The sequence below is a fragment of the Antrostomus carolinensis genome, unplaced genomic scaffold (assembly GCF_000700745.2).
Source record: "Antrostomus carolinensis isolate BGI_N321 unplaced genomic scaffold, ASM70074v2 scaffold14475, whole genome shotgun sequence".
Classification (NCBI taxonomy): domain Eukaryota; kingdom Metazoa; phylum Chordata; class Aves; order Caprimulgiformes; family Caprimulgidae; genus Antrostomus; species Antrostomus carolinensis.
In genome coordinates, this window is record NW_010317574.1 from 72233 (window position 1) to 97286 (window position 25054).

The 25054-nt window shown below is 37.1% G+C and overlaps 1 protein-coding gene across 1 annotated transcript in view; it reads left to right on the forward strand.

The window, feature by feature from the left end:
• Window positions 1–873: 873 nt before the first annotated feature.
• The window catches only part of BNC2 (basonuclin zinc finger protein 2), a gene marked incomplete at its 5' end in the record, with an annotated part of 111653 nt that continues 87472 nt past the window's right edge, over window positions 874–25054 (forward strand). Inside the window, 2 exons of the mRNA XM_029085122.1 lie at window positions 874–976; window positions 16635–16870. Of these exons, the coding sequence (XP_028940955.1) occupies window positions 874–976; window positions 16635–16870 (339 nt within the window). The remainder of the gene's footprint in view (window positions 977–16634; window positions 16871–25054) is intronic.

Sequence of the window (25054 nt, forward strand, 5' to 3'; positions counted from 1 at the left end):
GAATGTAGCTAGACCTTGTCAAAGAAAACCTAGATAATTTTTGAAATAATTTTTAGAAGGGAGAGAATATATTAATAAGGTGTATTACTTAAGCAAATTTTAGATCTCTGTGTGGCACTGGAGTTTTAGCATCACTGCTTTGAAATACTTTAATCTTTTGCAAAACAGAAATACATGTTTGACAAATAGGGAGGGCTAAGAGGTAAATTGCTGTGTCTAGATATTGAAGAAAGTGATAGAAGCAAAGGAAAGTTACAGGATATTTTATGAACCAGTCCTATTCTTATACCTTGATCATTTTGTCCTCCTTTGAGAACACATGAAATCCAGGACTATCTGTAGTGGAGTTATATCTTACAGGAACACAAAAAAGGAAACTTTATAATAAACTTTGGATACCATGGGAGAAGGGGAAAGAGATCTGCTGTTTTCCTTTTTGTATTTTTTTGTTTCCTCATTTTACTTTTGGTTTTAATCAAGATGATATGCTGCTATGGTAAGAAAGGAGTAGTGACATTTCCTTCAGGCAGTTGATGCAAAACCAGGAAATTTGTGAAACACCTACAGAATCCTCATCCTATCACTTTTTTTTCCTAAAGGAAATAGAGCAATTATTTCAAAGACTTTAGGAATGTATTCATCTCCATGGGACAACAGGCTGTTTTTATTGAATAAGCATTTTGGTTGTCATTGCTCAGGGATACCAGTGTATTTTTTTGAAAGAAAATTAATCTCTACTTAAAAGAATGAGCAATGCCTTGAATGTTAGAAGGCTGGTTTTTGCTGTACAGTTAATACCCTTCTAGCCTTCACAACAAATTTGTGCAAGAAGGAAGAAAGACATTAACATGTGTTTTCTGTTTCTTTTTCCAGGCCATCCGCTGTACACTGGTAAATTGCACGTGTGAATGTTTTCAGCCAGGGAAGATTAACCTGAGAACCTGTGATCAGTGTAAACATGGCTGGGTGGCACATGGTAAGAAATGTCTGTTCTGGGCTTGTCTTCTCTGTTCTGTCCATCTTTCCCCAGTATCTTTAAATACTAAGAGCCAGAGTGACATAAAAAGTAGTGATATCTCTTCGTCTTTACATGCATGTGCATACTCTGGGTTTGTGCATGTATATGTATGCACATGATTTTTTTTTACAGCAATTTCTAGGATGGAAAAATTAGGGTCTGTTATTCTGGCAATAACTTCGAGTGCCGCTGGACTGTCAACAGCTTGTGTACTGTATTCTTGTATAAAAGAATATTCTAGCCTCCAGGAAATAATGTAGTCCAAGCAGGGTTTAGCAGAAAGGCAAAAAGTTATAGTACTAGGGATTCTCTGGGGACAGCTTATTTTTGCTCCTCTTAGTTCCCAGAAAGATATCTTCAGTCACAGTATAACCAGACTCACATTTTTTGGAAGGATCACTAAACCTCGCAAAATTTGTATAGTTCAGGCATGCTTCAGGCATTGTGTAGAAACAGCATCTGAGGTTTTGCTGATCCACAGATAGGGAAGACTTGTCTAGCTGTTTTCCAGGGTGTCCTCCTGTTGAGTAATAGAAATAAGGAATCTAGCACTTAGATTCTGGCACATGGGCAACCCACATCTTTTTAACTAGTACATCTTAGAAGACTGTGATCAGATTTTCGTGATAAATTCTTCCCTTTGAGAAGGTAGAATTTAAAATCAGAATATGTGACAGCAATCTGAGATTACCACAGTGTGTATAATAGAAACATCCTCGTTTTACAAATCCCAAAAGTTGAAAGGAGAATATGATTATTAGGGATACACCACCTGCTCCTGGACCTGGGTGCTTAACTTTCCAAACAGAAAACTTAATACAGCTATATATTATTACAAAGTGTTTGTTTTACTACTGCACCAAGTGAAGAATGCTCTGATTTATTTTTTTTTAGTGCACTTTGTGTACATTCGTCTGGAGTATTTACATTTTATGGCAGAGCGAGACAAGTCAGATGTATGTTTCATATACATACTCAAAGCACAGACTTATAAATTACTTCCTGGACACTATGATGCATCTGCTTCAAGTCTTGATCTTAGCTGTTTTCCAGGATTTTCAGGGCAGCATTCAGGAAACTGATCAATTCATTATACTGTAATGCCTGGATTTCAAAATGACTGAATCAGGCTGCTGTCGAGAAGTTATTTTCATTAAACTGTTAGCATGTACTTTCAGAAGATGTTCCTTGAATGCAAATAGTATTTCCTGCTGCTTTAATTAAAGGGTTTCCTTCTGATTTTTATTAATGAATTTCAACTCAGCTCCTCAACACATGATGTAGTGCTTTACTGAATGTAATTATCAAAGAATAGGTGTTTCCAACAGAAAGTACTGTACTTATTCAGTGCTGATAACCTAGAATCATAATTAACTGAATAGATCAAAAATAACTTAGAACTACAGTCTTCTCATGCTGTACTTGACTAATCTGTGCAGAGTTAATTCATGTTAATAACTGAGATTTACAATGTTGGAGCTATTGGACTGAGGAGGAAAGGGCATACAGCCACCACAGTATTATTACACTTAGCAACTGCTGGCCTGTTTTCTTTTTTCCTGCTTCCATTGTCTTTCTCATGTGTTTTCTCACTCACATAAAGTAAGCTGCAAACATCTTGAAAGGAAAGGTTTCCTTTCCTACAAGTTCAATTTCTTCTGTCTGGAGTTGCCAAAGGTAGGATTGCCAATATATGAAGAGATTCATTAGAGAGGTTGTTTTGTGGCAAGATCAATGTTTCTGTTGGCAAAAGTTCAGCTTATCAAGTTTTGACCCTGCACCCCTGTGCTAAAGTGGTAATCCTACCATCAATATTTTTAAGGCTGAATCCAAAAGCTGCATAGAGTATAGCAGCATTCTGTAGTACTGCTGTGTGTAATGGAGAATGGGTTATTGCTGGTATGAATCTCTGGATATTTTAAGGTATTTGGATAACTAGACTGTTTTAATTTTTTTTCAGGTGAAGCCTGGCTTTCACAGTGTCAGCCTGAGTAGGGATTTATTTTCTAAAACAAAAAATAAATGGTTTAAATTGGATAAGGCATTTCCTAGGCCTCAAGCAGGCAAACAGATAACAGTTAAGTGTTTTTCCTTTTTTGGGTTGTTTTTTTTTTTTTTAATGGTTAAGGTATTTTGTATATTCAGTATGGTGAAAAATAAAATCTTACTAAAATCTTAATAGTCAATTTGTTTAAAGGAGAATTTACTTTAACACCATTTTTAAAATTAAGACTTTCTTGAGTGCTTGAATTGGTTTCTTATGCTATTTTTGTTTTATTAAAAGTAACATACTATACTATAAAGGTAGTCATGACATTTTACTAGCTTTAGCATGAAAATCACTTACTCAAACTTAATTGTAAATAATTAAAAAACTCCACTTTATTTGCCACCCAGTTCCCCTAGCAGAATTATTTTAGCCTACAAGAAAAGAAATTGAGCAAGTCTGCAGTAAAAAGATGTTGATTTCATTGACTTTGCATTTTGCCTTGTATGCTTGTCACTGATGTCAGAATAACAAGTACTCTACTGATAGAAGAAATACTCCTATTATGCCTAGTCCAACAGATCAAAAGACCCAATGCAGTATCGGTCAGAAATAGTCCACCATCTCTCATAACCATTTTGTTCTAAGTATGTGTGCCAAGGTGATGTATGTCATAGTGGACTAAAGCTATTATTTATGACATTCATTCTATTTATTTTAGTTTCAGTGCCTCAGACTTTTAAAAACCACAGTATAATAATATTACTAAGTTTGTCTGAAATAATTGTCACTTTGTTTCAAAGAAAGTCAGAAAATTAGAAATACTAGTTATCTGTCTTGAGCGCAAACTAATACTAGTAAAACTTAATCACAAAACAGTTCATGTTTTTCAGATGTTTTTGGTATACTGTGCATTCTTGGACTAGCTGATTTTCACACTGTTCAGTCTGCTCTAGGAAATGAAGTATCCTGTGAACATTTTTGCTATCTTCCTTCTTTTTATTCTCTCAGAGAAAGCTGATCCTTACCTCTGGTGATCTTTGATGTCTTTTTGTCTGCATCATGCCAGTCGGCACAGCTTAGAGCTGGGCTATTTATTCAAGTAGGCTTTAGTACCTCTCTGAGGCATGATGAGGGCACATATGGCCCCTTCTCCAGTCCAGTTCTTGGCCAGGCCTTTTCTCTAGTAATTTTGAGATTAAGTTCCTTTCAGTTTTGATTAAAATGACATTAACTAGTCAATTTTGGTACATAGGGCAAACCCATTACTCTTTTTCAGTTTAAAATCTGTCATCCAGTGACTACTCATGCTCAGAGATTTGCCATGTGGGTTGCACTTTCACCTTGTGAAGGAAGTTTTCTGCTGCCAGTATTTATGTAGTGCATATTCTAGCTTGCTGTAAATGAAATTAACAATGAAAACGACAACCTTCACTAGAAAATGGAGAATGCTCTATCAAAAAGTCAGATGCATGACAGGACTGTGATTGCTTCATTCAGAATGGTTGAGTTTTCTAAATTTCTGCATGGTAGTTCATGAAATTGTCATGTAAAAGACAAGCAAAGCAAGAAAAAAAAAAAAAAAAGAAGAACAGGTGTGAGTAACTAAAGAAAAGAAAAAGAGAATGCTGTGGAAATTTTAGAAATTGAATCTCTCCCTTACCCTGAAGTTGCTGAAAAGACTTGGTCCAGGAAGAAAGTTTAGATTTTAAATGTGAGCTGCATGGGAATGAGGCGGGAAGGAAGAGGAGTGCTATGTTGAAATAAAATCAGCAGGGTTCCTATATTTGTTTCAGCCCAAAGCTGTTATGTGAAAGAAATCCAGGTTTGCAAAGTCAAAAATCATCTCTAACAAAATAAAACAAAACAAAACTAAACTAAACTAAACCATGTCACAGATCTTAGAGTCTCTCTCTAAAAGCTGGCAGAACTGCCATGTTGTTCTTTATTTTAAAATTGAGATAGTAGATAATAAATACTAAAAAAGGAAAGGAGAAATGTAATTTTGTTATTATAGTTTACTGGCAAAATAATTGGGTTGTTTTTGTATTGTTCCACAGGATATAAAAAATAATCTCAATATTAGCATACCAAACAGATTTGTTTCCTTATGTTACATTTAATTTTTTTAAATGCTTAAAAGTTACTTGAGAACATCATAGATTTCTTTTTTTTTCTTTTGTTACATAGGGATTTTTAGCAAAGTAGTTATCTACAGTTCAATGATAACAATGGCTAGCTTTCCATGACTTTTAAAGTAAAACTATTTTAAATCTAGTCTGGCTTTTCCTTTCTTTTACTGACAAAATCATTTTACTCCATCTGTTTTAACTTTCTTTTGACCCTGAAGGCTGAACCATATTTTTCATTACTCAGTTGCTTCCAGAAACCCTACCTGATTAACATTCATTACTGATAAACACTTTTTAAAGTCCACACTTCTGCCTATGCCATCCCTTTTTGCTTCCCTTCAGCAGCAAGTCTCAAAGCAGCCAATGAAGCACAGAGAAGATGCAGTCTGTTACCTTGTGGGTGCTCTGACCCAGAATCTGGTTTTAAAGTCTGACACATTGGTAGGAATGATGTGATGTAGTGTTTGCTCTGGGTTACTCCAAGATCACCCTTAATATGCAAGTCAAGCTGAGGTAAAAGCAAATGAGAATATCCAAGTATTAGGGCATCCAAGACAAATAATATTGTTTCAAAGGTTTATAAGACACAAGTGACAGAAAGCAAATAATGCTTAGTTGCCCCAATACCAAATAAAAAGCCTTGTGTTCAGCTTTTCCATCCTTGTGTTCAGCTGATACTTACATAACCATAATGTCAAGGATTTAGTCCTCATGCAAATTTGACATCCTCAGGTGTTGAGTAAGGTTTTCCCTAGGGGTAAACCACAAGCTTTAACTTACATATGTACACAGTCACACCTCCTTGGATTTCCCTGGTGGTCCATTCAGACTGAAGTATGTTTTCTCTTCTTCCCTGCCACCTCCAGGACATTTTAACACAATCAGGAAAAGGTTAGACCTTTCTCCCTCTCCCCAACTTCACTGGCTTACAGCCCTGGGTTTGAATATGCCAATGTCCTGTCAGCTAAGGACTGCTCCAGTGCCTGGTAAGCCCTAAACAGACCATGACCCATTCTGAAGCATAGTGTCCTTTTCTGCTGGGTTGGGCTGTATTCACATTTCAAAGTGAAGCCCTTTCTCATTGTGAACATTTTATTGTCTGAAAAAACCTTTTAATTTACTAATTACACTTTGTACTCTCACAGAACTGGCGTTAATACCATCAGATACTCCTTGGCAATTGTAAACTACATATAACACCAGTTTTATAGCTATGATCTCCTTTGACTAGCTATGAAATACTCAGAGAGGTTTAGACTAAAGGTATTTCAAAAATGGAAGATATTGTTATTTGTTGCCTGTCGTTATTGAATTTACATTTTACAGAGAAGGCCTCATCCCATTTAGTACACCCAGTACCATAGTATAAAATGCTAGGTGATGTCTTTGACAATAATGTCTTACCCTCTCTTCTTAAGGAGAGAATCTAGTAAGGCAAAAAATAGACTTGCTGTGTGCAAGATTGAACAAAGGCAATAAAAACAATGGTTTTGTAATTAGTAGTTGGAATTCCTCTTTCCAGACATACTAGAGGTTGCTTTTTGAAAAGGCAGTCAGTGAAACCCTTGAACTTTCCCCCTTAAGTGCGGCGATAATAAGTTCACTTCATCGTGTAGGAGATGGGAGCGAAAGACTGTCTGGTGCTCACTATTTGATTCCAAGATAAACACGATAGATTCTATGGGACCTGAGAGTGCAAATCACCGGTGGATTTGTGCAGCAGCAGTGGTGGACTTCTGCAACATGCATCCACAATTCTCCAGGATGTTTAGGTGACAATACCTGCTAACTTGTCTCTTTAACACCTACACTGCTGCACATGAATTGCTGTGATGTGCTAGCCACTTTACATTTTATTACACTTTATTACATTATAAATTTTTATATCTTCTTAATGATCCTACAAGAAGTTTAATTGTTTATAGGAACATCTTAATTAACTAGAGTTCACTAGGTTAAGCAGAACACAAATTGAAAGAGCTCTAAATGAAACAAACCCTACCACTCCATTCCATATGGCTTTGTAAGGTTAAAATGGGATTGGACTGCAAGAATAAAGAATTCATACTGCTTTCAAATGTTACAAAGTAATGACAATACCATGGGTAACTACCTCAGCTTTCTGTTTTGCAAATATAAAATTCAATGGAAAAAACTTTTTTTTTTTTTTTAACCTGATAGAAAGAATTTCAATTTGAGCTGTAGCACTATGAGGAAACTTGCCCCAGATTAATTTAGCAGACAATAGTGTTACTTTGTTATCCCATTCCCACCTGGATTTTAGAAATAGAAAAGATTCTACATGGAGTGTATAACATGAGTTTCAAAGACTTCTCTAATTATATTCTAATTTATTACTGTCACTTTTTCTGAAGTATATTTAACAGGAGCTTTGTGAAATGGTCATAGTGCATGAATTGGGATGGGAAAGATTGAAGTTTATGAATGGTAGAAGTAGCTGTATAAACCAGTCTTCCCAGGGTCTGAACAGCTTCAGCTGTCAGCAACTTCAGGACAGCAGGTTTTCCTGGGAAAACTGAGGTGGTTTAGCATATGTGGGAAAGCATTTCATAGGCTTGAACCAGAGTTATACCCTAGACTGAAACACCACCATGGTCTTGGCTTACCTTTTTGAAATACCTCGACAACACAGTACTCCATCCAAACAGAATGATGTTAACAGGTGGGCAATGCTTGCTGCATTTTCATTACAGCTTTCAAGGCTGCGTAAAAGATGGAAGAGGTTGCCTGGAGAAGTGATGGAATTTCCCCCACTGTAAATATCAAAGACTCAGCTTGACAGGGCCAGAGATAACCTAATCTGAGGCCTTGCTTTCAATAGAAAGCTACACCAGACAATCTGCAGAAATCCCTTCCAACCTAGACTTTCTGTCTGTGAATCACAGTTAATGGAATTTGAGGTGCATTTGGATTAAGATGTAAATCCTCCAAATCCAGACCACAATCCAGGACTCCCAAATGTACTTCTGTCTCACTGTGTCAACCAGATGGTATTAGGACTATTACATATTAACTCCTATCTCACCATCATTAAGGGAGAGAATATGTTTAAGAAGTTGTTAATGGCTGCTAGGAAGGAAGCATTTGGCTTTGTAGACAAGAGATAGGAAAGATCTAAGATGAATGACTAGTCAAGGTAATAGAAAGAGATATATTAATTTAGTGGCTTCCATTATAAATTCTAGGTTTCCACAATGACACTGTCAATTCACGTGTCAAGGAGTAGCAAAAGTGGAGCTGCTCAACAAAGAAGTCTGAGGCTGGAGTTAAGGGCAACTCCAGCACTGGCTGTCCTGCACCAGGGGTGCAGTTCCTGGTAGACAGAACCAGGTGCTGGTAATTGGGTCCATTGACAGCCTCAAGCATGGCAAGAGAATGAATCAGCTCAAGGGTCCATCCAGAGGCTCCAGTCAGAAACAAAAGAATGTGGGGCCAGACAGCAGACCAGGCTGTAACAAGGGTCTGAGGGTCATCTAGAAGACAGGGTGACAGACAGGCACATCTGTGATGTACCTTAGGTAGGGAATGAAGGTCCAGGCCTGAGCTTTAGTAGGGATCCTGGAACCTTGGTCTGAGAATGCAGTGTGGACATCTCCAGAGAGGCTGTTCAGCACAATGAAGGCCAGCTGGTGTGCTCAGGACTGTGACATCATGGACTGATCAATAGTTGCTGTCTCTAGCAGAGGTGACAAATGATGCTATAACACACCAAACTGGCTGTGTATTGGGAAACTCATGTGATTAATCTACATGTGCTTCTCCATCAGGGTAAGCATCAGTGTTGAAGTGCCTTCACATAGGCACAAATGCACACACTGACAAAGGGGACTGCAAGGTCCAAATCGAAAGAAGATTAGAGGCTGTCTTTTCTTCCCTACCATGATCTCCATAGTCAGGTGTCTTCATTCATGCAGTATGCCCATGTGGGAAGTATATAGTAGCCCAGATGTTTCCTCAGAACTTGGAATGAAGTTCCTTTACAGCTTTTTCCTTTGAACACATTAGTTAACAACAAGGGGAAGGGAGAAAAAGCCTGCCATTTAATTTGTTTATTTAAGGGCTGAATTCTGCTTTAAAAACATGCTCATGAGGTACCACTGTGCAAACTTAGGTCTAACATTAATTTTACAGGCAAGAAGTTAGGAGAACATATTTTGGGTTGTTTTTTGGTTTTTGTTTTTTTTTTTTTCCTCTGTAATCATGTTTTCCACTATTGAAGAAAAAAGATTTTTGTATAGAAAGAAAACATAAAAGAAAACACCTGTTTGGCTTGCAGGAATTGGCCAGGGAGACTGTTTTCCTGACAGGCCAAAAGCAACCAGCACAGGGCCCCTTTAAAAAAAAAAAAAGTCATGATTTTTTTTTTTTTTTTCTCCCCCTATTTCATGTGAGCATTGGCAGAAACTCTGACAAGCAGTTCTTCATATTTTATTATGTTCTTGTCTGGCAGAATCTCTGTCAGGCAAAAACCTTGTCAGCGGAAAACCTGTCGTAGGATCAGAGGAGACAAAAACAGGTGTCACAGAGGCAGTCAAAACTGAAGGAAAAAAAAGATTAGGCTAAAGAGAGAAAGGCAGACAATTACATTAATGCCATTGCTTTTATCTTATAGATGTGTGTTATTATCTCGGGGTGCTGAGTGCGCAATTGCCTCAAAGAAAAGTAGACAGGAGACAAGGGGAAACTTGATAGTTATTAACTGAAGAGGCAGTGTGTCAAAGCTGGATGGGGTTCAAAGTTTTGCAAAGGGATAAAAAAAATTGCAGACAGCAAGCAACGTCTGTGAACAAACTGTGGTTCTGCTTTCGGCTACATAAACCTAGTAGCAATCTAAATGCTTCAAATTGGAATCAGATCATAGACAGAAAAATTAATGAAAGTTTTCGTTCAGACTCTTTTTAATAATATTTATTTTGTGTACATGCAACTGAAGTGCTGGGGGTTTTTTTTGATCTGTTGTAAAAATATTGTTAGAGCATGAGGCATGGTGAGGCATGAAGACATTTATCAGTTTAGTTTCTGTGTTGTTTGGGTTTGAAGCACCTATTGTCAACACACGTTTAATTTTAAAATGCTATTAAAAATCCTTTTACTATGTGTGAACATCTTTACATGCAAGCTGTAAATTAGAAGATCACATATGTGTCCCTCTGTCAGAGACTAAATGCATTTGGCATGTGGTTTCCATTAATACCTTTTAAATACAGTAAAAGGCAGAAGGAAAAGTTGGTTTTGCCTATGAATCAGAATATGCTTTACTCACTCTCCTTCCATGATCTTTTGAAATCCATAGTGTCTTAGTGAACATTTCTATCTGGATTAACTTGTGAAAGGGATGAAGGCAGAAGTGAAATGGAGATGACCAAAGGATGATATGTTGTAGCTAAAATATATACCCAGACTGATTCAGTGTATTCACCCACCCTTATAAATGTTAATGTCCCATGCTCTCTACACTTGTGCCAGGGGTAAATGGAATAATTTCCTACACATGAAAATATTTGAGCCATTCAGTAGACACTGGCGAGTTTTCTTGTACTTAGTCACCTTTTAAGCATGACATTTTTTGAGGAGCAATTTTTTTCACCCACAAAATGCACCACATCACACCATGTTACAAGTGGCATTAAATCTGTATCCTGAGGGAGGCTAGCTTAGACCACCTCTTATGACTGCAGTAGCTTGCCTGTCCCTCCAGCATTTTAGTCATTCATAAGCTACCTTCTGTTCTTGAAAGGATTTGTTACGTCTTTTTCTGTTGTTGATGGCAAAGGAGAAAATCTTGAACTCTGAAAACTGTGAAGCTGTTCATGTTCACTACTAAAATCAACAGCTAACCGTAGTGCTGCACATTGCCATTAATAATACTATATGTGTTTTACCGTACTCGACATGCTGTTGTTGCAACAGAATTATGGAATCTTTCTATGTTGGTATTGTATATTTAATCTGTCTGCCAATTTCAGATTGTCTTGCTGCAGAAAGTGGCTCGGTTATTTAAATTTAAAAAAATGTCTGAAAAGCTCTCTGTTATTGTCTAGACATATGCTACATAAAATTTCTTTTTCTTTTTCCTATTGATCCTTGAACAAATCCAGTAATCTGGAAAGATTATGATGGTTATAAAATTCTGTATTTTCATGTGTATGTGTGCATGGACTCCAACTGTATCCATCTTTGGTAAGTGAGAAAGCTGACTAGAGAGTATGCAAGAAAATCTAGAGAGGGACTATTGCAGGGCCCAGATTTAAAATGGAAATGGAATGAGATCCATAATGACCTGTGCACCGCAACCTACTCACTATTGTTTGTGGTGTTCTGAGATACACAGCCACGCAAATCAGCTGAGAGAAAGAGTTTCACTAGACCTTTTCATCCCTCTCTAGGATACCTAAATATTTATCTAGGATCAGGAAATTAGCAAGAGGTATGTGTGTTTACAACTCCAGTTGCATTAAACCCAGGATATTTAAAATTCTTTTACATGTAGTAAAGGCAAAATGTCATGCTTTCATTGTAGCTATTCAAAAAACAATATGAAACCTCTAAAGTACAAAATTCACTGCTGCATACTTGTATTTGTTTTGCTTAACAAAAATGGAATCCACTCAGAAGTGTGGCTTTTAGTTTGTTTGACCTTGTTCACTGCCCATTGAAAGGAATGGGTCTAAGGTCAATGAGTAAATTTGCATAGCTGAGCCTATGACCTGGCCACAGTACAGATGAAATGAAAGATTTTGCCTCTATTTTCTGTCTTTTGATAAATTGAACAAGTATTTGAGCCTTATTTTAAGGTATCATTTATCCTTTTTTTCCTTTGAATTACACAGGGTCCCGAAACTCCAGTAAAATAAAACCGGTGAAGTAGATTTCCCCTCTCTAGTTTACTTAATTTTAAAAACCAAAAAACTAAAAAACAAAACAAACCACCAGCAATGGAACCTAAAAGTTTGTTCATTGATTTGTCACAAATAGGTCCAAAGTTTTTTGCTGGAATTTTGCCTAATAAGAATACTGCAGGCTGTAATGTAAAGATTGACATTGTGTCAATTTCTAAGTCCTCTTTACAATTCAGATAATACTGACTAGAGTCTCTGTAAAATCTGGGGGATTTTGTTTACTATTCAAAAAGGTAAAGAGTGGATAAACAAATACGGGGAGGTTCAGGCTTGACATCAGGAAGCATTTCTTTGCTGAGGGGGTGGTCAGACAGTAGAACAGGCTTCCTAGAGAGGTGGTTGATGCCCCATGGCTGTCAGTGTTTAAGAGGCGTTTGGACAGTGCCCTTAATAACACACTTCAACTTTTGGTGTGCCCTGAAGAGGTCAGGCAGTTGGACTAGATGATCATTCCAGGTCCTTTACAACTGAGATATTCTAAATTATCTAATTTATTATGGTGCATACTTGATACTTCAGAGTTAGGTAAGAAAAATGTACTGAAAGGTTCCTAATTCCTATACTGATTACCCAGTTAGTCATTTTTGGGTGTTGAAGGCAATCTTCTGTAATGACTTCTACTTCTTTATCATCCCTTTTTGCCCTCCATTTTAATAGTTAAAATTTCTAAAACAGGTATTTGAAATTTATAATTCACCATGGAAATATTACTCGGCTGTATGTTGTTTTAATAAAACACAAGGGCCTTTTTAGGCTGTTCCACAAAAAAATGATTACTCAGCAAGTATGTGATTTTAAGATTCATTAGATCTCTTCCACTATCGGTGAACAGCTTTCCAGTCACACTGAGGTAAAGAATATCAGACTATTGGGGCAGCGCTAAGAATTGAATTGAACCTTTAAAAGCCAGCCTTCTTAATTTAAGCACCTAGCTGAACCCATTGTAGTAATGTTTTTGGAAAAGATTGTGCTGGTTATGACCAAAAAGTCACAAGCATGTTAAGACTTTTCTGGGTGACCTTTTGAGCCCACTGAAAGTGTAAGAAGTATGAGTAATATCTCACACTGCACTAGGAAGGGACTTTTATTGTGTGGTTTATGATGTTCAGTCACTGATACCGTCTTAATAAGGACACATCTGTTTATGTCATTTTTCAGGTATCATAAAGCTCATTCTTTTATATAACATGTTTTGTCTTGAAGACTCCCAAGCACTTGTGAAATCATACACTGCTGCATATACTGTTGAATGTATTCATTGGTGAAACACAGCGTTGTTCATTAGCATATAGAAACTGAACCAATAATTTAGAACAGAAAATGGTGAGGAATGCATTATCCACATGAAATTAGATGTGCAATTCAGGACAGCAGAACACAACTATCTACTTTTGAGATTTGGCAAGAAGGCCATAGTCAATAGCCTTGTCCTTGGGAAAAAAAAAAGCAACAAAAACACCCCCCCCAACCAATGAGACTTAGGTCCTTTTCTTATCTCTTATTTGAAAAGATATGTGTCTAACAACATAAATGGCTTCTTGAATACACCTAGAACACCAGCATTAGTTCACTAATGCCACCAAAGAAGAAATCAGTTAGAAGTTCTACAGAAAGCAATTTCTCTCTGTCAACTATTTCCTTAGCAAACTCTTTTAAAGAATCAAGATAATTTTTATAAATTACAAATTATAGTGAAAAGTTTCATTCTCCTGACAAGTGCAGGGGGTTTCAATAGTCTATGAACTGTAAGAATTTCAGATGCTTGCCACACTGTTGTTTCTCATATGGGTGCAAGTGCATTTCCTTTCTGTTCATGTACAACTTTTTCCTTCTTTTTTGTCTGTAGCATGAGATCTGTCTTTAGTTTGCAAATGTTCTTACACACCCATGCAAAAATATATGCTTTGTTGTGTTATAAATTACACATTTCAGTGCACATCCTGACTTGTACTTCAAAAGGATAAAATTCACTGCTTATTTGTTTATTACATAATGTGCAGAATGAGGTCACAAATCAAAATTGGAGATAATTTCACTGTAACTTGGAATGTTAATCCAACACTGGACTAACTCTTATTTATGTGTATGTGTGTGTGTGTGTTTTGAGAAGCAAATGTTTATAGGTAATATTGCTTGAAAATAAATGTTGTAGATAAATGGAATAATACTGGGTATCTTATAAAAATTTCTGTCCACTGGTCAAAGAGTGTGCTTAGTAATTTAAAAGAATCTTTTTTATTTCTTTTTTCATTTCTATTCCATCTTGGCCTTTCCAAAGCTATTATCCTTAGAGTGGTCACATTACATGAAGTGCCTAGGTGTCCACAAAGCTTTGTAATCTTATTCTAGCTATCAGTTTTGTAATCCACCCAATAGTCTTTAGATAAAGATATCTCACAGTCATTCTGACTTGGGCCGAAGTAGAATCATGACCTTAAAATCTTTGGCAAACCAAATCTTCTTTAGCTAAAAGAACTTGTTTTTTTTTGCTACAGGCATAGGGCTTACTATTAAGTAAAGAGAAACAAAACCAAATATTAAGATATGTTAGAAATCAAGTATGACACAGTGGTTAAAAAACATTGACTATTCAAAAAATATTAATTCAGGTTCTTGACTCTGGTCTGAATTTCTGTAAACTTGGAGAGGCCAGTTGACCTCTTTGGACCCTATTCTCATTCTATAAGACTGAAGGTGGAAAGCTTAATGTGATCCAGATATGCTTAATTGTTTTGATAATCTGGTAGAAGGTGTTGCATCTATTAACATTAATATAATTTACAGCATTCTTATTGTGAGTAATAGTAGTATTAAAAAAAAAAAAATTACTTTGTTTTACTCATTCTAGATGGTTGCTCTTCCCCTCCCCGGGTACACAGTATATATATACACTGATATATACATAGCAGTACACAAACAGCACAGCCTACACAGTAACAAAATCAATTTTCTAGGCTTTTCTAGCTGAGTACTTTGGTGACACGTTATGGTAGTAACAAAGTAACCAGGTTACAAAAATATCACACATAAAAGGAGCAAAAATATGTAGAAAAGTATTTGCCCTGTTTAAACTTCAATCAAATCCCATTCATTAGAAATAAATAAATAAATCAGACCCACATCATGAAGCCTATATTGCAGAAGTACTTTGGAAGAAGAGCTTTTGGAAGAAAAATCCCACCCTTCATATTCTGCAGTATAAATGTCCTGTGGAGAGACATAGGACTGCAGTCCCTAGGCTTGCCAATTCCTTATCTTTTTTGAATGTTAAATTAATATTTAGAGCTATTTATTCAAAGTTGACTTAACCACTAGAATAGGAAAGATCAGACAAATCAGTTGCAAGAAATGAAGTATGAGGAAACCAGAACTCTTTGACAAAGTATTCCTTGGAGTAAATGTGTTGAATGAAGCCAGCAAGTAAATGATAAGGGTCCTTGCGCTCTGGATGTAAGAAAGCAATTTATCAAGAGTACATGAACTCTCCAGTGACCATAAGCCAAGAAGAAACCTAAATACAGGAGAAGAAGTCCCTTTAAAAATATTTTAAATGCTTAGAAATTTTTGTTTAAAAAAAGCAGTGAGAAGCTTAGGTACTGCAACATAGTCTGTAAAATAGAAAGAAAATTAAGTGTAAACATTGTTACTAATTAAATTGTGTGATGTCATATGCAATTCTATCGTATTTAACTTCACAAGGGGATACGACCTTCATCCTGAAAACCTCCCCTCATCTCTAAATTATTCATATCACAGTGAAAAACCTGAAATTCACACAGAATGGTAAAACAAACTAGCCAGCTCAAGTAGCAGTGAATTCATGACAGAATTCATGGTAAATCAGGGGACTAGTTTTTAACATGTTTAAAAGGCTGAGGTTTAGGGTGTATTTGTTTTCTTCTTTTCCCCTGGAGGTTAAGTCTCGAACCTTTAAGAGTCCCAATCAATTCTGTATAGCTACAGTCTTGGTCATCAGTTAATCATAAATTTTCTGTAATTTATCTTGAGCTTATGAGTATTGTAGTCTCTGGGGTTCAGCTGAGCACCCCCCTGATGTATGAAATAAAGTTAATTGTGACCTTTGGAAACTAGGCCTGTTTCGGACTGCATCTGTGAAAAGAATGGATCATTGATGACTGGTGTCCCTCAGGGGTCCATACTGGGACCAGTATGGTTTAATATCTTAATCAATTACATAGACAGTGGGATTGAGTGCACCCTCAGCAAATTTGCAGATGACACCAAGGCTTGTGGTGAAATACTGAAACAGGTTATCCGGAGAGGAGGTAGATGCCTCGTCTCCAGAAACATTCCAGGTCAGGTTGGATGGGGCTCTGAGCAACCTGATGTAGCTGAAGATGTCCCTGCTTATTGCAGGGGCGCTGGACTAGATGATCTTTTAACAGCCCTTCTAACCCAAACCATTAATTGATTCTATGATTCTCTGAATAATCCAGGTGACATTTATCTGGAAAATAAGTGCATCTGCCAAATTCAATGTGTTTAGATAATTCTTCAGGATTGTTTCTGTGTCTTTCCTTTGGCTCTTTGCTTATACTTAGCCCCTTTTCTTTCAGCCTTGGACAAGCTTAGTACTCAGCACCTCTACCACCCAACCCAAGTGGAGATTGTGCAGTCCAATGTTGTGTTTGACATCAGCAGCCTGATGCTCTACGGTACTCAGGCTGTGCCTGTGAGACTGAAGATACTACTTGACCGACTCTTCAGTGTACTGAAGCAAGAGGAGGTGTTGCATATTCTACATGGCTTAGGCTGGACACTCCGAGACTATGTTCGAGGCTACATCCTTCAGGTAGGAAATAAAGCAGAATTTTTTTTTTTTTGTACAGACATAGTGACTGTGCACCCGAAGAGGTATAATGATATGAAGTAAATTTAGTGTGGCATGTTGAAGACTAATGGTGATGTTGTCAAAATAAATTATTCAATTTTTCCTAAGCTAAAAAAATGCAGGTTCCTTCATACCATAGTATTTATTTGTACTTGCTTACACTTATTGTAGGAAATACCTTAAATACTGCAAATACTGAGGTTAGCTAGCTGCAAGCTGATTTGGTCATCAAAGGCAACTGGCAAGTTTTCAAGGGCTACTGTTTGACTTAAGAAACTAAGATCCAAGTTAGCAGCTCCTTCATCTTTTCTTTCCTTCTTCAGCAAGGTATCTTATAAGAGTTAGAGGAAATGAGGGTTGTGATCATGATTGTGTTGGGAAGTATCCTTACAGTGTAATGTATAAACAGGAAAATCCTATTTATAAGACCATACCTTTCTAAAAAGGTAGATTTAAATAAAGTGTTACATGCAGATTAGTTAAAATAAGATAAGCAAACGAAACATAAAATAAGTAATTTTTTTAATGGACAGGCTTGCTTTATGAGTATGGTCATGAATATGTGTGATTGCTTATCTGAAGAATTTCATCATCTGTTGGGTTCCAAAGTTAATTATTACATTTTATAGGAATTGCAAAGGAATACACATTAAAAAATATATCCTTTCTAAGGCAGAATGTTAGAAAATGGCTGTTTACTAAATGCGATTAATAGTTAGGCATAATATATTACAAGCATAGAATGTAATTCAGTGTCCCTTACAGACAAGAAGACTGACTGAGATCAGTAGTTTTCTTGTTTTAAAGGTCATAGAATCAGGCTCATATTGATTTTGTTTTAATTATCTGTTGGAATGATCTTAATATATGCAACAGTGGCTTGTAATATAATCACATAGAGGTTTATACAGAGTGAGACTGCGACCTATGCATCTGAGTGGTGTGAAGGCCTATAATACACCATTAGGTCAGAGCTCGGTTTATCTGGCTAAAACTTCATCACATTGTAGCCCTCAAGGCATGAATTTTACCATTACTACATTCAACAACAGTATATTGAATATTATGCCAGTTAAAGGAGAACAATTATCAATCAAAGTTAAGGGCAGCTGTTACAGCCTTGCCACATAGTGACTTGGTTAGCGCTCAGCTGTGGATTGTGTTAGTGGGTGAATGAAGACCTACGATAGGTGCCGTAGAGCTTGCCTGTTAGTTTAGCTCTCTGATTTCAATGAATCACAGACTGGTCAAGGTTGGAAGGGAGGTCATATTGTCTAAGCCCCCTACTCAAGCAGGGCCACCTAGAGCTGGTTGCCCAGGACCATCGCCAGTCAGCTTTTTAGTAGCTCCAAGGGTGGAGTGAAAAATGCCTGGGTAAAAAATGTCTCTTTTTTACATTAAGGCAAAGGAGCTCAGTATATGTCAGAAAAGGGAAACTGCTTAGTAAAACATATATGAAGAGAAATCTTAGGGAAATTAATCAGAACTATGATAAGAAAAAAGTCCTGTGTAAAGAGGAACTCTATTGCAACTATCTAATAAAAAGGAGAAAAGGGGCATGCAGGGAAATTTGAAAGGAATTGTGTTGTAACACTAGCACAATAGGAGTGCATACAGATGAAAACTACAGGTAATGTCTCCAAGCAAAACCTCGTCATTATAGAGTTGAAACTCCTCACACAATTGCTTCAGGCCTTCAAACTCAGCTTTTCCACATGAAGAAATTCTGAAGAAATGGCATGAGCTTCCTATAGGAGAAACAAAAGTATCAAGTACCAAAAGAAACCATCCAGAATATCACAGAGCTATGGGGTTGTTTGTAGGCTGTCATGCAGTGAATTCAGGAACATCTGACTCTCAGTCTAGAAGTATAGTTCTTTTTAACTTGTCTGTGCAAACCTAAGTTATAACCTAGTCCAGTGAATGCTGGTAAGTTTACCATACGTTCATACTTATTCATTGTACATCAAATACACAAATATGTATCTCTAAGAAAATACTGTACTTAGAGAAGCATAAACCAGTAAACTAGCTTGTTTGTCTCTAAACTAATAAAAATAATTTTATACTTGTAGCTTCGCAAAATGATGGACATCGCTGTTTGGCATGGGGAAAAAAAAAAAAAAAAAAGGATTAGAAGCTTTTGGAACACTTACTCAGAAATACAGAACTTAACTTACTTAGAACATACTGACTCTTTACCCTAAGTGTCTTCTGCAAGCACCAAGAGAAGTAACAGAACAGGGGAAGGTAATGGTTGTGACAGATTCCATAATACTTAATCCTGATTCAAGTTCCAGCATTCACCAATTAACTGCAGTGCAAAAGATTTTGTAAAGCTGGTACAAAATTGAAGTTTCATGCCTTGGGAAGATCCAAGTCATCAGTCAGTGATGAATTTCCCCTGAATCATAATAGAAGTGTTAAAATAATTTAACATTTTCCCTAAATGGAGGATTTTGGAGAGAGGAAAAAAAAAAAATCTTAAAGTAGATGTATCCATTCAAAATCAATTATTTTAGTATTGACAGATGTTCTCTCTTCTGTTCAAGATCCATAATGAAACCTTTCTTCCCACAAAAAAAGAAAATACTTTTTCTCAGTAACTTTTGAGAAAAACATCACTGTTTGCTCCACTTGAGAAACAAGAGAAAACCAGTGCTTCTCTCTAGTTGTGTACTAGTGCTGGCATTATTTGTAACACCTTCATTTTGACTAATATTGTTTCTAAATAGCAAATTAAAAAGCAGTGGGCAGAGAAAAATGAAGTATTTATTGCTTCTTCAGTGGATGCATTAATGGAGCACAGGAAGCCAAGGAACCGTGAAGCCAGCAGAGGTAATGCAATACACTGCCTTTCACATTTGGACACAGTCACAACATTGCCAGTAACGGCTGAAAGGCATTAAGACCTGGCAAGCTTTCTCTGGCCTCTGTGCAGTAAACCTAGTTTCTGGTGAATAGATACCTATCTCTGAAATGTCAGTGGGTGACAATTTGGTCAGCAGTCTCATGAGATTAATGTTTTAGAGGAGGAGTTGTTCTCTTATCTTAAGAGGTGATCCTCAAAAAAACCTTGCTTCATAGGGAAACTTTCTGGACTGTGTCTGCTCCATGGGCATCCGAGCACTTCAATTTCTAGACTTGTTTATCTGGTACCTGTCTCAAGGTACTTACTGTATTTGGTGTGGAGCTGCTAGTGAGCCTGTAGGTTTTCTCTTTGGGAACAGCCAATGCAACAACTGTCTTTACATGACAGGAATATTCTGTCAACAGCAGTAGCTGTTTTGGGTCAGATTCTGCACCTGCTACTCAAAGAGATGTGATTAGTAGTTCTATTGATTTGTGAGAAGTTACTTTTACTGTAAAGAACAGCTCAGCTGTGAGTAAGTCTCCAGCCCTGGTTTGGTTCCAGCTGAGCTGAGTGAAGAGTAACTTTGCCAGCTGTTCTCTGCTCCACTGCTGTAGAGTACTTTACCCCACTCATTTGCTAGTGTAACTACATGTGTAGTCCCTAGGCAGGTTCTTTCTAAATAAGCCAGGTTAGAAAAATCCTTCTGCTAAACATGTGCAAGTTAACTCTGATTATTCTGAGAGGAAAAGGCTAGAGAGCAATTATGCCACCAGAAGTGAACAGCTGGGGTATTCAGCTTTTGCACTGGTCCAGCTGCAGATGACAGGACATGTGACCACAACTTTGAGGCTATAAACTGACTCTTTGAAAATAATGATTCAGTGTTGTGAGTAACAGCTCAACACTTTTCCAACTGTTTTGTGATCAAATAGTTGTATTCCCTTAGTGTAAAAGAGGAAATAAATATTATCTTTACAGTACAAAGAGGAAAGCAAAGGCACAGAACAGAACACTGGCAGAATCAGGAAAAGGGGCTAGACCTAGGATTCCCATTCTTACCATCATTCCCTCAAAAAAGTAGTTTATAGTCATTAGCTCATAGGCAACATCTTGACTGCAAAAAAAAATCCCCCCCCTTAAAAAAGTCAAAACTTAAACCAGCTAGAAAAGTATGGATGACTCAAGGTGACTCACTTACAGAAGTTCATGCACTGAACAGTGCATGGGGAATCACTAATCCTAAATGAAGGTCTTTTCCACGGCAATACCAATGCTGAAAACTGATGAAATCCGAAATTATTAGATACCATTTTCTGCTTTGAGAAGACTGGAAATAGAAGTATGATGCTTTTCCTGCCTCTGTAGTTTCACTGTCAAGATTGATAATTTTTGAAAGTAAGGAAAAAACCTCTGAAATAATGACATCCTCTGCCACTACTGACTTGGGCTTGTGTGTTTCTTTGCCCACAGATCATCAGCACAATCCCTCCTTTATGAATTTAGTTAACTCTTTGGATGATGACCAGGGTGGACTGTGGTTTATTCTCTCATTAGTGCGTTGGTTCTGTAGGGCTAAAACAAGTGTTGAGCAAGAACAACTGTTTCAGTCACTGAAGTCAGCTAAGAGTAAACTCTAAACAGGTTTAAATAAGGGGGTGGAATTTAGACATTTTTTTCAAAAGACAACATCCCTTTAACTAAAAAAAACTCATTCAAATTGTGAAATACGTAGTGCAAGTTAAATAATTCAATTCTGAGATTTTTAAAGAAAAATTAGTTATATGCATAGACAAATTACATGCTCACATATATTGGTGTTACCTTTGACTGACAATTTATCAATTTTTTGTAAAGCATAGTTGCTTTTGGTGGAATTGGTTGTTTTTGTTTGCTGTCTTATTTTACCGCAGCAAGATTGTACATGCATGCTATTCTTACATCCAGGTTAGGTCATGAGATTTGGGGAGAGACCAAAGAAAAAATTTTAGCATCTCTAATAAGACTGTTCTTATTATATTTTCTGTTCTTTCTCTGAGTAATCCCTTAGCACCTCATCCCTTCTAAGCAGGTGAAATATTAACCATATGCGCAGATGGAAATTGCTTTACTGTTCTTAAAATTAAATATTGCCCACCATTGGCTTGTCTGTAGAGAATTTCAGAAAAGCATGGGTTCTGTTACTATCTCACCTCTTTTAGAGACTTTAGAGTCTTAGCTTTCCCCTCTGTACTCATTTACCTCCTTTTAAAATGCTTGAACTTTTGCTACAGAGCCCAAGTGCAAGGGCTATTTAATTAAACAGCTTGTCAAACAGCCTCCATTGCTTAAACATAAGGAACATTAGAAAGAAAACAAACAAACAGCAGCTCTGAGGATATCAGCTTTTCCAAGGTAGTCATGTGGTGTCAGGTCATCGTAATTATGATATCCTACTTTCCTGCTTTCGGTTCAATGTAGTCTCCTATCTGTAATCACAAGTCACATGGTTTCTGTCAGTTGTTTGGGTTTTTTTTTCCCCAAGTGCCATCAGTTGATTTACTGGGTTTTTTTCTATCATAACAAGAACACCTTTAAAATGGTGGTATGCTACATTATTCATGATAAAGAAAATTAAGAGAAATAGGTAATAAAATTATGATATGGATGGAATAAAAAAAGTTTATGAAAAAATGTCAAAAAAATTGATTACAATTATGCACCATTAATACAGTAAAAATGCTTTTGTATGTGAAGGTTGTGCATTCATTTAATTGATACTGCTTCTCATTCCTCACTGGTCTGTTTGTCAATCTCTTAATTAATACTTTGCAGTTGTTTAGCTGCAACCACTAGAGGATTTCCATGCATTTTAAGCAGCAGTCACTTACTCAGTCTTTCTGTGTCTCTATGAGTATTATGCCCTTTTTATGTATAGTAAAACTGATGCAGATAAAGGTTAAGAAGTTTATCTGGTAAAGACTGCCAAAGTACAACCAAAGTCTTTCACATGCAAGCTCATATTTCCCCTAATAACTGTCACTCACATTTAATTACTTGATAATGAAGAGTTACCCTTTTACAGCTTTATTTACTTTTTTTTTCAGCTTTGTTAGATACACTTCTGTCTTGTGTTTTCTTTCCCCCTTTGTAATTATTGTTAACACTCATATGTGTTCTTTTGTTCTGACATTATTTTCAACAGTGGACCTCAGGGCGACCAAGGCTCAAAGCTGGATAACATTTATCCAGACTTCTATTCTCCCAGTACAGATGGAATTTAAATCTGGGTCTCTTTAGTATGTGCCCTGCCTATTTCTTGTTTTCTGTGCCTGTCTGTTCCCTCCTTCCTCTCTTTCCACTCCAACTTAATTACTCTGTTGTCATTGCCTCCCATTTCCCTTCACCTTTTCTCTTGCTTATCTTCCCTTCTTCAGACTCACCTCAGTTTCACTGCCCCTCCTTCTCTGATTTTGCCTCTATAGCACAAAGAGATGAAAAGGATCTGTTAGGTCCATGTCCTGAGTTTTCCATTCCTCCCACAGCATCACTGCATGCTAATATTTGCAGCTGTGATCATCTGGAAGAGTTTATCTTCTCCCATATGAGTCACTTTAGCATGACTCCCCTGCACTTTTGTGGAACAGAGATTCTCTGCTATGCCTCTTGCTCTTTTGTATTCATCTTAGCTGTATTAAACTAGGAGTGACTAACTTATCTCTACTCTAAACAAGAGGGTGGAAAAAGCTCAGATAAACCTTTAAGGACTGAAGAGAGAGATAGGAAACAGTGCAACTGCTGAGCCAGAGGGAAGCATTGTTGTATGTGTGAGCAGGGCAGTGCCACTTGCTCTGCAGTGTGAAGTGCTTTCAGGTTTTCTCTGTATCTGCACTAACCTGCCTAACATCTCCCTGCTGCTTTTGATGCTGTACCTCTAATAGTAACACTACCAGTCACTCTAGTGCTACATGACTATTTATCACAACCATTAGCACTTGAACTGGGAAAGAATAAAAATAAAGTCCAAAGAGTTTGATGGAATTCTGAATGCCACCAGGACAAGTTACGTGACAACAGATGTCTCAGTAACATGCAAAGATCATTTGGATTTCCAGAATATGTACAGCTGGAGAGCTGTGCTGTTGCTGCTGTGTGTCTTGCATCTTGCAAGGGTAACAAAGCAGAGGGCTGTATAACCCCTAGTGATCAACAGCAGTATACATGATGCTAGTTCTTAATCACTACTATGAGATAGTCAGCCGTGATAACCATAGTATTTCACATGGCTCAGAAATGAAAAGATGGCTTTTTTAATGGCAAACATTTTTGACTGTTGAAGACCAAAAGAAAAAAGTGAGAGAAAAAAATTTTGTGTAGCTGTGTTTCTCCTACCTGGAATGTGCACTGTTTACAGTACTGGGGGTGAGAAGCCGTGATCCTGCTGACTGATGTAGTTTTGCACAGCTACTGGGATGTAGAGCATGGAAATGGCTGTTACTGAAGGTCTGTCAGGCATATGCCAGGACCATGTGTGCTTGCTTTTTAAAATGGAGCTGAAAATCTCTTCACCTGCCACGGCTTGAGTTCATGGTCCTGTGTTTCTCTTGTGATAGTTGATGAAATCACAAACACCTAAAGGAGAGTGGGGGATGAAGGAGGTGGGAGGAGTATTTAACTCCCTAGGCTGTTTTAGGTGTGAGTGATGCCATCAAGCATCATAGGAGAAACAGAGCCCTGAACTTGGGTCTTGGCAGATAAGCCAAGGAGGAAACTATTTCCAGCTTTCTTGCTTCAGAATATGTTTGAATTTCTATTAACTATTTATGATCACTGTAGTTTTTCTATTAAATATGTATATGTGTGTGTGTATATATGCACATACTTAATTAATCTATAAATTTTATTTATATTTCTAATAGATTGTGAGTGTGTGTGTCTGTGACAAAAGTCTCAATTTTTGAGACTGATTCTCTGTGGATGAGGGGAAGGGAGAGAAGGGCTTTCCTTCTAGCCTGGAAAATTGTTTTTCTTGCTGACAATGCCATGTTGAAGCCTCTACTGGACCATAACCTGCACTGTCAAAGAAATGTGACCATTGAACTGAGGACAGAATCTTGGGGTTACTGTCCATCTCAATTTTCCTGTAATAAATGCATTGACCTGTTATAAAATAAAGAAAACAAAAGGGCATAAAGCTATTGATCGAAGGGAAATGGGTGTGTACATATGGAGGGGAGTGAGTTGTGCCAAGAATCCAGGGAATTAACATAATTCTCACAAAATACAACTCAGACATTAGAACTTTTTGTAGAGTA